This window comes from Schistocerca cancellata, chromosome 2 (genome assembly GCF_023864275.1).
Source record: "Schistocerca cancellata isolate TAMUIC-IGC-003103 chromosome 2, iqSchCanc2.1, whole genome shotgun sequence".
In the NCBI taxonomy this organism is placed as follows: Eukaryota; Metazoa; Arthropoda; class Insecta; order Orthoptera; family Acrididae; genus Schistocerca; species Schistocerca cancellata.
This window is the reverse complement of record NC_064627.1, coordinates 99,936,202-99,952,887: the sequence shown is the minus strand read 5'-3', so window position 1 is coordinate 99,952,887 and position 16,686 is coordinate 99,936,202. Positions and strand designations below refer to the sequence as shown.

At 43.7% G+C, this 16,686-nt stretch overlaps 1 protein-coding gene across 1 annotated transcript in view; it reads left to right on the top strand.

The window, feature by feature from the left end:
• Positions 1 to 16,686, top strand: part of LOC126161361 (carbonic anhydrase 6-like) — a 72,649-nt gene that overhangs the window by 42,982 nt on the left and 12,981 nt on the right. Inside the window, exons 5-6 of the mRNA XM_049917130.1 lie at positions 227 to 365; positions 6,695 to 6,800. Coding sequence (XP_049773087.1) covers positions 227 to 365; positions 6,695 to 6,800 — 245 coding nt within the window. The remainder of the gene's footprint in view (positions 1 to 226; positions 366 to 6,694; positions 6,801 to 16,686) is intronic.

Sequence of the window (16,686 nt, the reverse complement as noted above, 5' to 3'; positions counted from 1 at the left end):
CTGGCGGAAGTAAAGCTGTGAGGACGGGCCGTGAGTCGTGCTTGGGTAGCTCAGTTGGAAGAGCACTTGGCCGCGAAAGGCAAAGGTCCCGAGTTCGAGTCTCGGTCCGGCACACATTTTTAATCTGCCAGCAAGTTTCAAGTAGGTCTTAATTTACAAACTCATTTTCATTCGTTAAACCCAGCACTCCACACGGACCTGCCTACACCCTGCCTCTTGTCCACAGTGACGGTGCAGCTGTTGGACGCCGACTACCTGTACCTGGAGGGAGGTCCCCTATACTCTCGCTACTTTCTGCACAACTTGCAGTTCTGCTGGGGATCGGACGACTCCAAGGGCAGCGACCACAGCTTCAACGGTGTGAAGTGAGCCTTTGACCATATTCTCTTCTGTTGTTGTAGCTAATAGTCGAGTGCCACTGGAGTTGGTTCTGGTGTGTCCACGATACGTGGGCGTACCAAAAGGCAGGAGGGGCACATCTCGACAGTAGCTGACGCAGCAAGCTAGCCATCCTGAGCGCCTATGTAGTTGGACCTCTGCTTTTGTCTACAGGTCATGGAGACAACCCGCAGTAGCGTACCCAATCTAAGGACTAAAAGTCCTTCTAGGACTACAAGTCTCCCAGGTAGATGCTATTTTCCTTGACTTCCGGAAGGCGTTCGATACAGTTCCGCACTGTCGCCTGATAAACAAAGTAAGAGCTTACGGAATATCAGACCAGCTGTGTGGCTGGATTGAAGAGTTTTTAGCAAACAGAACACAGCATGTTGTTATCAATGGAGAGACGTCTACAGACGTTAAAGTAACCTTTGCGTGCCACAGGGGAGTGTTATGGGACCACTGCTTTTCACAATATATATAAATGACCTAGTAGATAGTGTCGGAAGTTCCATGCGGCTTTTCGCGGATGATGCTGTAGTATACAGAGAAGTTGCAGCATTAGAAAATTGTAGCGAAATGCAGGAAGATCTGCAGCGGATAGGCACTTGGTGCAGGGAGTGGCAACTGACCCTCAACATAGACAAATGTATTGCGAGTACATAGAAAGAAGGATCCTTTATTGTATGATTATATGATAACGGAACAAACACTGGTATCAGTTACTTCTGTAAAACATCTGGGAGTATGCGTGCGGAACGATTTGAAGTGGAATGATCATATAAAATTAATTGTTGGTAAGGCGGGTACCAGGTTGAGATTCATTGGGAGAGTCCTTAGAAAATGTAGTCCATCAACAAAGGAGGTGGCTTACAAAACACTCGTTCGATCTATATTTGAGTATTGCTCATCAGTGCGGGATCCGTACCATATCGGGTTGACGGAGGAGATAGAGAAGATCCAAAGAAGAGCGGAGCGTTTCGTCAGAGGGTTATTTGGTAACCGTGATAGCGTTACGGGGACGTTTAGCAAACTCAAGTGGCAGACTCTGTAAGAGAGGCGCTCTGCATCGCGTTGTAGCTTGCTCGCCAGGTTTCGAGAGGGTGCGTTTCTGGATGAGGTATCGAATATATTGCTTCCCCCTACTTATACCTCCCGAGGAGATCACGAATGTAAAATTGGAGAGATTCGAGCGCGCACGGAGTCTTTCAGACAGTAGTTCTTCCCGCGAACCATACGCGACTGGAACCGAAAAGGGAGGTAATGACAGTGGCACGTAAAGTGGTTACATACTGGCAATCTAAAATCAGTACTTGCTATCAAATAATTCCATTGGGGGAAGAAGAATCTGGTTGGCCAGTCAAACCCGGAACGAGTTTCGCAGAACGTCAAGCCTTTCTGCTGAACACGCTTCTGCTAAGCCGCATCTGAGACAGAGAAGTGTCTGCTGCAAAATGGCCCAAGGCTCTGGTCGGGACCGCAAGGACTGGGGATCGAGATGCAGAGCCACTGCTGAAACACTGCTGGCTGGCTGATGGATGCGGCGTGAAGCTCATTGGCCACAGACTGTCTAGTAATCAAAGGCACTAATATTTCAGAGTAGTGGGTCTGCTTCACACGAAGTAACACCTAACGGCGAAGGGAATGATCGTGGGAGTGATATTAATAGAATGATTATATTATTGTCAACTGTTTCGGTTCAAACACTTCAGAGTAAGGTCTTAAAACACTGAATTATAGCAACCACTAATTAACGTGGGGCCTAAAGAGGTATCAGTTTTGTACAGATAAAAACAATTATTGCGTACATTACCTACATTTCTGAAACTGCATACATCTAATTAATTTATTTTTATTGCTTGCAAATACTGCAACCTATTTTAATGTTTATAATTGACAAATCAAACATACGTTACTTACATAGTGTCCCAATTTCGTTAGGACTATGGCTATTAAAAATAAAAATCATGGATTATGTTCGCAAAATCACTGTATTTATTCGAAACAGTCTCCCCCTGAATCAGCACACAGCTACAATCATTTTAAAAGCGTTTTCAAACAGACATTGTAGTCCTTTATCGGAATAGCATTTAGTACCGCAGTAAAATTTTCTTGAATGTCCTGAGTTGCGTCGCAATTGTGTCCTTTAATTGCCAACTTCAACTCGGGATCAACCAGGAGTCATCTGGGGTCAAAACTGACCAATACGGCGATCCAGGACTGTGATGATGCAGGACTGCTATCGACTTACTGGCCAAAAATTCACTCACAGTCTTCGGTGTGGGGGCTGGGATGTTGTCATGGAGTAGCGACCTGGAAACTGCCTCTCGATTTTTGGGTCGAATTCGATGAATTCTCGTCTGCAGACGATTAGAGCACTTAAAATACTTGTTACCTCTCTGCTCCACAGTCATTTTCCGAGAAGAGTCGATACATATTGCTATATTCTTTGACGTCCTACACGGCTGTTGTTGAAAGTTCAAGGAAATTGACGCCACAGCTCGCCACGAAATAATATTACATTTTGGAATTTCACACAAGCACTTGTAGCCGCCCTTCGCCGATCTGCTGTCGTCGACTTCTCTAACGTTAGATATTGATGTTGTTATCTACTGTATATGCCCGAATTTTAATTATATCTAAACATCAGATGGAGCAGCCACAAACGTCTTCACTGTAACGGCGACTAAACTTCGGGTTTTCATAATAATAATTAATGTTCACTTTTTGCGCAGTTGCTGCGTTACCGAAGACAAGATAATTAATATCGTCTTTGATGTTAGTTATTATTTAAGCTTCCTATTTCCGACGTTACTACTTATCCGCACTGTTTCTGTCCGAATGGAAATGAAATGTTAAATAGCTTTTAAGTAAAAATTTACACTTCGTAATGTTTCATAATCTAACCTTCCGTCATCGAGAGATACAGTTTGCAGCTTGCCTTTGATTATCGTTGACTAATACGTACGCTACTGTGGAAATCACTTTAATTTTTTTATTAACAACATTTGATAAAAATTAAATGATCATGAATGAATGCGTTTTGTATATTGAGAAAAGGAGAGTTGACCCTACAATTACTCTCAGCAATTACGGCAACTAAAATGTCCGTGATTTTTATCGTTCGTCACTCAAAGATGTTATAGCAAGGACTGTGGTCCATTACTATACTTCGATATAGTTATTCAAACTTCGTACGCTTTTACCTTCACAAAGCTATGTGTCCAATTCCGTTCTTATATTCAATTTAGCGTCCCTTCATATAGCCCACAGATCCAATTATGTCCCACTATGTAGTAGTGTTTTATACAGAGCACCACTTTCTCTCGCGCACACAATTCCTCGGATATTCTTAGTCCTTGACCTTACCGCAAAGATCTGTGTGGACCTCAGTATGAGCTTCAACACAAGTCTGTCCCGTACAAATTAACTATAGTCACTTTTCTTGCAGTTTAACAGAAGTACCCTAATCCCTTCCGTGGAATATCACACGGAAATACCAGCAACATCGCACGCCGCAGCTACCTAGACTTACTCAGAGCGCAGAAAAGAAGAGAACTAACAATACCCGCGCATGGTTTACGTAGCAGAAATCAGAAACGAAAGTATCCAGATTGAACTCTCTTTGATTTCCCTGAGGACGTTATTCTAATGTGAGATTATATATCGATAGTTTAATTAAAAACTTTTTCAGTGCTATTAATTATTACCGATATTGTCGATCACCTCTCCCCTATATGGGAATAAGCCTGACATTATTCGTTCTCAATTAAAAGAGCAGTTACACAGTCCTAACGAAATGGGATACAATGTGTAGTTTCCCAAGAAGAATTGTACAATGCACTGATAAGCCTAAACAATACGAACACTAGCTACCACGAGATTGAAACCTGACTGTTAGCACCGCAGGCAAGTGATGGTGTAAGAGAAATATAGAAGTGAACCAGAGACGTATCGGAAATCATTCTAGCGGCAATACAGTCCGTAAGTGGGGATATGCACTGACATCAGCGACTTTGACACAGGCGAGATTGTAACGGCTCAGCGCCTGGGAACGAACATGTCGGAAGGACTGGAGGTGATCGGCTGTTGGCGTGCTTTTGTTGTGAGCATCTATGGAAAGTATCTGAAGGAAGATGATGATGATTGGTTTGCGGGGCGCTCAACTGCGCGGTTCCAATCTTTACACAGTCCAATCTCGCCGCTTTCATTAATGATGATGAAATGATGAGGACAACACAAACACCGAGTCCACGGGCGGAGACAATTCCCATCCCGGGCGGGAATCGAACCCGGGACCCCGTGATCGAGAGGAGCAACGCTGTGAAGGAAGATGAAGTCACTAGTAGGCGTCAAGATGTTGGACATCCACTCCTTATCTAAGATCGTGGATACAGGAGGCACAAATATTTCGGAGCACATCGCTCAGCACATATTATAGAACGTGGGGTTCCGTAGCAGACGATATCTGCATGTTTTCTTTGAGCCAAGGATATCGTCAGTTACGACTGCAATGGGCAGGGCCATCGAGACTGGATGGTGGATCAATGGAGACGTGTCATCTAACTCGACGAATCACGTTTATCGTTATATCAGGGTGATAAAGGGCTGATGATTATGGCCCAGCACATGGATCGAAGCTGTCGACTGTTACCCAGTGTTGTTGAGCACATTTATGGAGTGTGATTGAAGGACGATAACACCACGATTAGGTGTCAACATGTTGGACGTCCCCGTCTCATTACAGAACACGCATATCGGAAGCTTGTTCGCTCAGGGTGTGCACACGAAGAAAAGAGCTTATCTGCTGAACGGAAGCCAGCGACAGGCGGCTTGAGCCTCCGCCAACAATATTCCCTTTTTATCTACTGGGACTTACCAGTGACAGTGCCTGCGTGCAAACTGGAAGGTTCGAGAAATTATTTGCGAGAGTCGACGTCACCGGCCGACGACACGTTGCTCTGACAAAATCGAGGCATGAGGCCTCAAACGATTTTACAGAAACTACACGATAAAAAATATATTTTCGTTACATGTACCTTTACATGTCAGAGTAATGCTGAAGTATCCATTTCGTTATTGATCCTAGTTATTGTTATATTTCGCTTTTAACCAACACAATGCGCAAAATTCTAAATGTTTTCGGTGAAAAATAGAGGTATCTAAGACTGTGTGCTTGGTGGACATTAGATTATACGTTGCTGTGTATGAAATTTAGCTAACACCTTAAATTTTTCTTTAAAGTAGGGAGGAGATTTGCATGCACCTCTAAAGTCAATAAAAATGATTTTATGTAGTGCACTTGTGTGCGCTAATGATACAATGAGAATGGGATATTCACAACGTCTACTGTATCTCCTAGAAGGTTCGAGATGCCAAAAGCAGGTTTGTGACATTATAGCATTGGCCATATAGTTAATACACGAAATTTTCTTCTCTGTGGCGATACAGCTGTAGGTATAGATTCCTTTTCTTTCTTTTTTTTTCTTCAGTGCAGTACGATAATGTTTTATCATACACCGACATCTAGTGAAAAGAGAATCCCATATCATGAAAATAAATATGAAACTTCTTCATTTATGTTATTGCAAACTCACACAATCAGTTTTGCAATGAGTTACTGACATCTCAGGTCGCCAGTTGTTTGTTTAATAAGACATTATGTCTCAGGAGTTCATCACAATAGCACAGCTGCACATTATGGTAGTAAGTGAGTTTCTGCTAATTATAATGTGTAACATTGAAAAGCCGTTTCTAAAAACGGAATAATGAAACGATTGTTCTGTCATGTAAGTGTTGGTCTCAAATAATCACACGTTTTGCGCAAGAACTGCTGTAACTGGTGTATAGCACCTAAGAAGACAGATACCTTGTCACTCCCAGACAAGATAACGAAATCAAAAGAAAAATGCAACTAGATGTGAAATCAAACTTTAAAACTCCAGCATTCCAACGCAAAATTCAACGCACCACATCTGGTGCGGAGCACATCTTCACAGTATTGTGTACATGTAATTACAGCGTTGGCAAATTGCCTTTCTTTGATGTACACAAGTATCTTTTCTACGAAAAATATTCATTGGACGAAATTTTGTTAGACGTTTATGTGCTACCTACATGCTGTCAGTGGTGTGCGATTGTCTGTCTGTGTGTGTGTGTGTGTGTGTGTGTGTGTGTGTTCGTGTGTGTGTGTGTGTGTGTGACCGTGACGGTGTGCATAGATCCACGTCCACCTGTTCCATAATTTTTAACTTTTTGTGTTTGAGTGTGACAGTGAACGGAGATGCAGCTGATCCGTAATTTCTAAATGTTCCAGGTATCCATTGGAAGCTCAGTGGGCACTGTTCTCCGAGGAATACACAAACTACGAGCAAGCGTCCAAGTACCCAGGCGGGGTCTTGAGGATTTCCCAGCTGTACCCTGTGAGTATGGTTTCAATAGTTCACATCCAAAGCAGTACTAAGTCGGAATGGGAGGCTGAAAAGTAGGAGGGATACACAGAAGGAGAGAAACTTTATGACAAGTTATGTAAACGTTGGGCGATGTGATACTGCGAGAGGAATTTGACAGGTCACTGAAAGACTAAATCGAAACACTCCTCAGAGAGTCGATAACATTCCCTCAGAATTATTAAGATCATTTGGAGAACCAACTATGGCATGGCTGTCCCTCCTGGCATGAAAATTAATTCCCATGAGACCAGTAAAATACCCACAGTCACCAAGAAGAATGTAAAATTCCCAGTACTAAAGTAGGCAGATGCTGACAAGTGTTATTCTCAGCAGATTATCGGATTAACAACTTATGGTTGCAAAATACTAAGACGAATTAACTACGGAAGAATGTAACACATGCCAGAAGATCAGTTTGGGTTCTGTAGAAATGTAGTACGACATGAGGCAGTTCTAACCCTACGATGTGTTAAAATGGAAAATACATACACTCCTGGAAATTGAAATTAGAACACCGTGAATTCATTGTCCCAGGAAGGGGAAACTTTATTGACACATTCCTGGGGTCAGATACATCACATGATCACACTGACAGAACCACAGGCACATAGACACAGGCAACAGAGCATGCACAATGTCGGCACTAGTACAGTGTATATCCACCTTTCGCAGCAATGCAGGCTGCTATTCTACCATGGAGACGATCGTAGAGATGCTGGATGTAGTCCTGTGGAACGGCTTGCCATGCCACTTCCACCTGGCGCCTCAGTTGGACCAGCGTTCGTGCTGGACGTGCAGACCACGTGAGACGACGCTTCATCCAGTCCCAAACATGCTCAATGGGGGACAGATCCGGAGATCTTGCTGGCCAGGGTAGTTGACTTACACCTTCTAGAGCACGTTGGGTGGCACGGGATACATGCGGACGTGCATTGTCCTGTTGGAACAGCAAGTTCCCTTGCCGGTCTAGGAATGGTAGAACGATGGGTTCGATGACGGTTTGGATGTACCGTGCACTATTCAGTGTCCCCTCGACGATCACCAGTGGTGTACGGCCAGTGTAGGAGATCGCTCCCCACACCATGATGCCGGGTGTTGGCCCTGTGTGCCTCGGTCGTATGCAGTCCTGATTGTGGCGCTCACCTGCACGGCGCCAAACACGCATACGACCATCATTGGCACCAAGGCAGAAGCGACTCTCATCGCTGAAGACGACACGTCGCCATTCGTCCCTCCATTCACGCCTGTCGCGACACCACTGGAGGCGGGCTGCACGATGTTGGGGCGTGAGCGGAAGACGGCCTAACGGTGTGCGGGACCGTAGCCCAGCTTCATGGAGACGGTTGCGAATGGTCCTCGCCGATACCCCAGGAGCAACAGTGTCCCTAATTTGCTGGGAAGTGGCGGTGCGGTCCCCTACGGCACTGCGTAGGATCCTACGGTCTTGGCGTGCATCCGTGCGTCGCTGCGGTCCGGTCCCAGGTCGACGGGCACGTGCACCTTCCGCCGACCACTGGCGACAACATCGATGTACTGTGGAGACCTCACGCCCCACGTGTTGAGCAATTCGGCGGTACGTCCACCCGGCCTCCCGCATGCCCACTATACGCCCTCGCTCAAAGTCCGTCAACTGCACATACGGGTCACGTCCACGCTGTCGTGGCATGCTACCAGTGTTAAAGACTGCGATGGAGCTCCTTATGCCACGGCAAACTGGCTGACACTGGCGGCGGCGGTGCACAAATGCTGCGCAGCTAGCGCCATTCGACGGCCAACACCGCGGTTCCTGGTGTGTCCGCTGTGCCGTGCGTGTGATCATTGCTTGTACAGCCCTCTCGCAGTGTCCGGAGCAAGTATGGTGGGTCTGACACACCGGTGTCAATGTGTTCTTTTTTCCATTTCCAGGAGTGTATTTAAAGCGCTTGTTTTATCCTGTTGCAGCCTATACTGCAACATCCAGCAGTTATTACGTCCCATACAAGATTTCTCTTTTGAAAATTAGGGAGGCTCACATAGAGGGTGACATTTATTGAATTATATGGAAACAAAAACCTAAAATTAGTTACAAATTACGGCGTGCACACACTTTATTCAACACGTAAACGTCACTACGGATATTCGGATTTAGGTTATAATGTGTTCGATATGGCAGCCTTCATTGGCGATGATGTGCCGAAGACGGGTAGCGAAATTCTGCAAAGTGCCGGAACATCGATTTTGTCGATGTCCTCCCGAACGGCTGTTTTCAGCTCAGCAATGGGTTTGGGTTTATTTCTGTACACCTTGCCTTCAACACAGCCCCAGAAAAAGGAGTCGCGTGTGTTCAGATCCGGAGAATATGGTGTCCGATCGAGGCCCATTCCAGTGGCCTCTGAGTACCCCAGAGCCAGATCGCGGTCCCCAAAGTGCTCCTCCAGGACATCAAACACTCTCATGCTTCAATGGGATCGAGCTCCGTCTTGCATGAACCACATATTGTCGAAATCAGGGTTACTTTGGATAATGGGGATGAAATCATCTTACAAAACCTTTCAGGTACCATTCGGTAGACACCGTGCCACCAAGCAATAACGCACCGATTATCACGTGACTGGATATTGCACACCACACAGTCACACATTGAGTGTGAAGAGACTTCCCGATCGCGAAATTCGTATTCTCAGTCCCCCAAATGCGCCAATTCTACTTATTGGCGAACCCATCCAAATGAAAATGGCCGACATCAACAAGGCGCAAGAGCATGCGCATACTAATTCCCATAATGCCAAACGGCCAACCGTGCAGTTTCAACGTCCAAACGGAAACCGTTCAGAAGTTATGACGATTTTATGTTATATAGTTCAGTAATTGTCACCCTGTTAATTAGTACCTGGTGGTTATAAATAAAGTACAACTGCTCACTGAGGTCCAGCATGAGCTGTAAATAGAGCGGAAATTGGTAGATGTTCTAATGCGTTGATACGAACTGATTTACACAGCAAAAAAATTAGTTCCAATTTTGGCCAACGAGTGCATAACCGGCGCTGTGAATGCAAGACAGACATATGTTTCCACATGTAACGGATTAGGAACTGGACGTGCGCAGGAAAGGTAAAATAAATGAGAAAGGCATAATGTTCCAGAATGAGATTTTCACTCTGGAGCGGAGTGTGCGCTGATATGAAACCTCTTGCAGATTAAAACTGTTTGCCGGAATGAGACTCGAACTCGGGACCTTTGCCTTTCGCGGGCAAGTGCTCTACCATGTGAGCTATCCAAGCACCACTCACGCTCCTTCCTCACAGCTTTACTTCCGCCAGTACCTCGTCTCCTACTTTCCAAACTTCACAGAAGCTCTCCTGCGAAACTTGCAGAACTAGCACCCCTGGAAGAAAGGATATTGCGGAGACATGGCTTAGCCACAGCCTGGGGGATGTTTCCAGAATGAGATTTTCACTCTGCAGCGGAGTGTGCGCTGATATGAAAATTCCTGGAAGATTAAAACTGTGTGCCGGACCGAGACTCGAACTCGGGACCCTCGCCTTTCGCGGGCAATTGCTCTTCCAGAGGTGCTACTTCTGCCAGTTTCGCATGAGAGTTTCTGTGATGTTTGGAAAATAGGAGACGGGGTACTGGCGGAAGTAAAGCTGTGAGGACGGGGCGTGAGTCGTGCTTGGGTAGCTCAGATGGTAGAGAACTTGCCCGCGAATGGCAAAGGTCCCGAATTCGAGTCTCGGTCCGGCGCACAGTTTTAATCTGCCAGGAAGTTTCAAGGCCTAATGTTGATTCTATTATAAACGGCCGCCTACAGAGATTGTTCATTATGAGCACCGGAGACGTTGACGAGATTGTGCATCTGTGAAACTGATCGACAGTTGCTCGTAGCAGTTTCGGTGGAATATGAGCAACGTGTTCCTACATACTGGCCTATAGATTACGTAGAGACCGAAAGTGTCGCTGGTAAAAGCGTTCGTTTACCTATTCACAAAGCCAAATGTCACGTAGATTCATATCAAGTCATCTTGCAGGCCATGTATGTAGAAAACATTTGAAGATAACATGTTCGTGGAAGGCTGCATTAAGAAGAACTTTTAATGGAGAAGGTTTTGCCCTATCTTACTCGAAAACAGTGGTTCCCACACACTTGTGCTTTTCCAAAGAAGGAATCATGTGCTGTAGAAAGAAGTGTCGATAATGTGCAGACGTCCCTTCAAAGACGAACGGACCGAGTATAAATGTGCTTGTGAATCCACCCCGCATTGTCACATATGGCGAGACCAATGACTTCTTGCACAGCACATGGTTTAACGGTGCCCAAAATTCTGTAGTACTGTGTACTCACTGCAGTGTAAAATGTTCGTCGTCACTCCACAGTATATTGCTCGGCCCCGTAATTGACTTCGACTCGTGCCTGAAACCGAAGAGAAAATTTAGAACGTTGCTGCGTGTCATGCGGTTTCAGTCGCAACGGTGTCTGGATTTGTCTGGGTGAAATTTGAAACAGACCAAACAGCTTTCCGTACTATTGACCATGGGATGAACAATTCTCGTCACATTGCATGAATACTAGCACATGCTGCATGGTGAGTTACAGTAACAGCAATCTCGTCAATAATTTCCACCAGTATGACGCTTTTCTCTTCTAGGTGCCGCACCAAGCTCACTAGTCTTTTTGAACATCATTATCATCTTCTTAATGACATCGGGCATCTACTTAGACCTATTAGTCAACGATACTCTCTCAACGCTGCACTGCAATTACTGCCGTTCAAATAAAACTGTTTCAACAACAGCGAATGGTCTCTCTTCTCTATAGCCACACTGTTCGCTCACGTTACGGCTGTCAAATGGCAGCGTGGATGTCATACCAGCAGTGTACAGTGTGAGACTTATACCTGGTGGCCACAACTGGAACCAATTTGTTTTCCAGCGTAAATCGGTTCCTCATTAAGGCGTTGGAATATCTACCAAGTGTCTCTGCCATACGATAGTTCCAGCCGACGCTGGACCTTCGTTAGTAACTCGACTTTAATTATCACCACCCGGTATAGTGCAGTCTGACTATCCTCAGTTCAGGGTCTTCAGAGATCGATACTTAAATATCACTGTTGACTTTATGTTTGACACGTGAAATAATTTAATATTGCCTCTGGTTAACATCCGAATTACTGAAAACAAGTTGAAGATTTGGTTCTCTTCAAATTAGTAAGGCTTAGACCAAAACTTGTACATTTATATACAGTGAAGAGCCAAAGAAGCTGGTACACCTGCCTAATATCGTGTAGGGACCCCGCGAGCACGCAGAGGAGCCGCACCACAGTGTGGCGTAGACCCGACTAATGTCTGAAGCAGTGCTGGAGGGAACAGACACCATGATCCCTACAGGGCTGTCCATAAATCCATAAGAGTATGCGAGGCCGGAGATCTCTTCTGGAAAGTATGTTGCAAGGCATCACAGATATTTAATAATTTTTTCATAACGCCTGGCCACAGTCATAATACATTTCTTTAAAGACAGTACCGCTATTAGACTGTTGTTTATTTACAGTGTTACATTTACACTTACACAATCATGATTTCGGTTTCAAAGTGCCATTACCAAATGTTTTCTGAAAACAGGTTAGACAATAACAGTGAAGTACCTAACCGTATAACAATCCATATTTGTAATGCTTACTTACAAGTATTATAAATTGCCTGGGATGGCATACTGTCGTATTAAAATACACTATTAGAAACATTGTCTAAGAGTCGATATTTCTGGCATAGCCTACTGCTTTGTTTTGTTACTGTGTACACCGTCTTGACTGAATGACAGTTGGCTAAGTGTCAAATTGTCTTGGTCAAAGAAATTCCTGTTACAAGCAGGTAACCTTTTTTAGTCTTTGGAGTCAGTGTCCGGTAGGATACGAAAGGTTAGGGGCAATTTATTTTCTTTGGTAGTTGTTACATCTTTACAGTACCTGTTTATCTTAGTACAGAATGAAGTTGCCTGCTCATAAACATAAACAGTAACAAACCTCTCGATAATATTCGCTGCATCATAAATATAGAAGTCCAGCTAGTCAATGACGTAAATTTTAGTAGGTAAATATACAGCTTTATATGTGAAATTAACACATAGCCAGCTCTAAGTTGTGTAATTTTGCCTCAATTCAGAATTAATACAATCCAGTGCAATTACTTAATCTACTCACTCATTAATTAACCAGTGAGGTTTGAAGCGATATTTATGATGTACGTATCAGGCATGTACTCGTAAATCCTGTTATATGTGTTGCACATTACTTAGGAATAAGTGCAAATAACAGAGGTATGTGAAACATGTCATGTACATAAAAGAATTTAAGCAAATAAAAGAATCAAAAGATTTCTTGTTAAACAGCACATTTAAATTTAACATAATATAAAGAATAGGGATATCCATTCGCATAACATTATGGCTTGTTATACTGTTATATCACTTGTTATGTATTTCACTGTCATTGTCTAACCTGCTTTTAAGAAAACACTTGATAATGGCACATTAAGGCCGAAATCATGATTTTGTAAGTGTAAATGTAACACTGTAAATAAACAATGATGGTACTGACTTTACAGAAACATCACAGATATCCTCAATAATTTCCATGTCTGGGGTGTTTGGTGGCCAGCGGAAGTGTTTAAACTCAAAAGAGGGTTCCTGGAGCCACTCTGTAGCAATTCTGGACGTGTGCGGTGTCGCATAATCCTGCTGGAATTGCCAAGTTCGTCGGAACGCTCAATGGACATGAATGGTTGCAGATGTTAGGACAGGATGCTTACTGACGTGTCACCTGTCAGAGTCTTATCTAGACGTATCAGGAGTCCCATATCATTCCAACTGCACACGCCCCACACCATTACGGAACCTCCGCCAGCTTGAACAATCCTCTGCTGACATGCAGAGTCCATGGATTCATGAGGTTGTCTCCATACCTGAATACATCCATCCGCTCGAGCCAATTTGAAACGAGACTCGTCCGACCAGGCAACATGTTTCCAGTCATCAACAATCCAATGTCGGCGTTGACGGGCTCAGGCGAGGCGTAAAGCTTTGTGTCGGACTGTCATCAAGTGTACATGAGTCGGCCTTCGGCTCCGGAAGCCCATATCAATGATGTTTCATTGAATGTTAGCACACTGACACTTGTTGATGTCCCAGCACTGAAATCTGCAGCAATTTGCTGATGGATTCCACTTCTGTCACATTGAACGATTCTCTTCAGTCGTCGTTGGTCCCATTCTTGCAGGATCTTTTTCCAGCCGCAGTGATGTCGGAGATCTGATGTTTTAGCTGATTCCTGATATTCACAGTACACTCGTGAAATGGCGTACGGGAAAATCCCAACTTATCGCTACCTCGGAGATGCTGTGTCCCATCGCTCGCGGGGCTACTACAACACCACCTTAAAATTCATTTAAATTTTGATACCCCGCCATTGTAGTAGCAGTAACCGATCTAACAAGTGTTCCAGACACTTGTTGTCTTATATAGGCGTTGCAGACCGCAGCGCCGTATTCTACCTATTTGCATATTTTTTATTTGAATACGGATGGCTATGCCTGTTTCTTTGGCGCTTCAGTGTATAAAGTGGTTATACTACGTCTTGGTGAGTCACACCATACCACAATATCACAAAAAACATAATCAGAACGTGGAGTAGCTGCCTTCTCGAAGATCTCGAGGAGAACTTACCTTCCGTGATCTGAAAGTAACTTATTAACGCAAAGAGCGGCTTACCTCTGAGTATTAGTTACTACAAATATTCATTGTTTTGTACATGACTGTAATTTTCAGCAACTGATGACTGAAAAATTTATCTCGAAAAAAATAAAAAAAGGAACAACTATTCAGTTTAGTTACTTTCAGATAGTGCATTTTTGTAAGGCCTTATCGTTGTACACATCTATTACACTATGGAACTATTATTTAATTTAAGTGAGTTTATGTTATGAATGGTATAAATTTGGAATAAAGGTACAACAATAAGTTTCGTTTAATTTACGTCTAAGGTCACAAACGTTTTGTTAACAGATTACCGGTTTCGGTCTATAATGAGCATCATTAGAACTGTTTTATAAAAACGAAGTTCTAATGTTCTGCACATGCATAACATCATATGACCGAGTCATGTTGTCAGTAGCATTACTGTAGTGCTACTGACAACATGACTCGGGCATATGATGTTGTTTGTATACAGTTGACGTGCTGGTGCTGATTCAGCATTTAACATTTGACGCTGCCACTATGTCTGCAGTACATTAGGACTTTGTTTTTGTAAAACAGATCTGATGACGGTCATTATAGACAGAAACCGGTAATTCGTTAACAAAAAGTTTGTGACCATAGACGTAAATTAAAGGATACTTATTGTGTATATACGGGTCACTGTTTTATTCGCGACAATGTCGCAGCTTGTGAAAGGTATAACATTTTATTAAGCTTGCTATTATTATTGTACCTCAAAAATACAGACGTTTTACACAGACCGCACTGATTATTTTTGGATGACACACGTACTGCCTCCAGCCACAGACCAATGAAGAACAGTTGTGCAACATACATTTGAAAATCATGTAAGATGCAGAATCTGCTTGGCGAATGAAAAACCGACTTCCTGAACCTGATCGCGAAATACTTGCAGTTCACAAACAGAACGGAAATGCCGCACTGAGTCGCATTCGCGAGGGCCACTCTGCACAAATTCAGTAATTGATCTGGGCAAATCTTTAGAAGCCGCTTGGCTCACCCCGTATTCGGTTAAGCAAAAGTGTTACCTTTCATCCAGAATCGTTGCGTTAGTGGAGATTTATTTTAACAAAATATCTCACACACCATTGCTGCTTGCACATACATGTAGCTCTCTCTCTCTGTCTTTCTCTCTCTCTCTCTCTCTCTCTCTCTCTCTCTCTCTCTCTTCGTCAGCACGTATAAATGCAACCACTTTCAATAGCACACGATTTCACACCATAACGTCATAAAGTTGTTCTCTTCTACAGGTACGAACAGAGAAGAGATAGGTTTGTTCTCCTTAGAAACTTGCGAAGCATGCCCACCGTCTGCTCGCCTTCATACCCTCTTGACCTAGGCAGCAGATATATTAATGAAGCAGAAGTCGATCACTGGGGTCAGAGTTAAGGGCCCAAAGCACAGACGTACTAAAAGTAACTACACAGCTCACTGGCGCTAGTGTAGCTCTGCCATATTGAAGGCGCCATTTGCAGGGCAATGCTTGCATTGCACAATAATTCATAAGGACTTTGGGAGCCTACTATTTAGAGAAAGTGTGAAAATGAAGTCGCTAGCTCAAGTCATGTTGGAGATTGCAATCATTGAGGTACAAATAATTCGAAGGAAAACACGATAAAATTGTGGAAAGGAAGGTAGATAAAATTATGTCATACAAAAATAAAGACTGAAAAATAAGCTCAAAAGACAGACGTGTTGTGAGTGCCACGAAATATGAAACAAGAACCTAAACTGAAAAACTTAATGAGTGATACAATAATCTCACTGTCTGAGACTTCGGAAGTTTCATGCAACTATCCTGAATCGCTAATTTGATGCATTTTCGCCCCTATTTGTAAGAATGAGCCCTACATTCTTCAATATATACGAACTGCTTCCCGTATTTCGATAGAGACCTAAAACAGAAAACTGGCAAATTTCATTCATTTAAGACAGGCTCAGCGGGGATTGTTAAGTAAACAGCCTTTCATTTTGTTTAGTGCTTTCCCTTTCGTTGTCTCTCATACCCTTTAAACAATACCCCAGTATTCATATTGGTCCCTGCAAATGGCAGTCTTCAATTCGGGAACTGTTTCGTCGTTTCTCCGCTATGACGTGCTAGCGGCT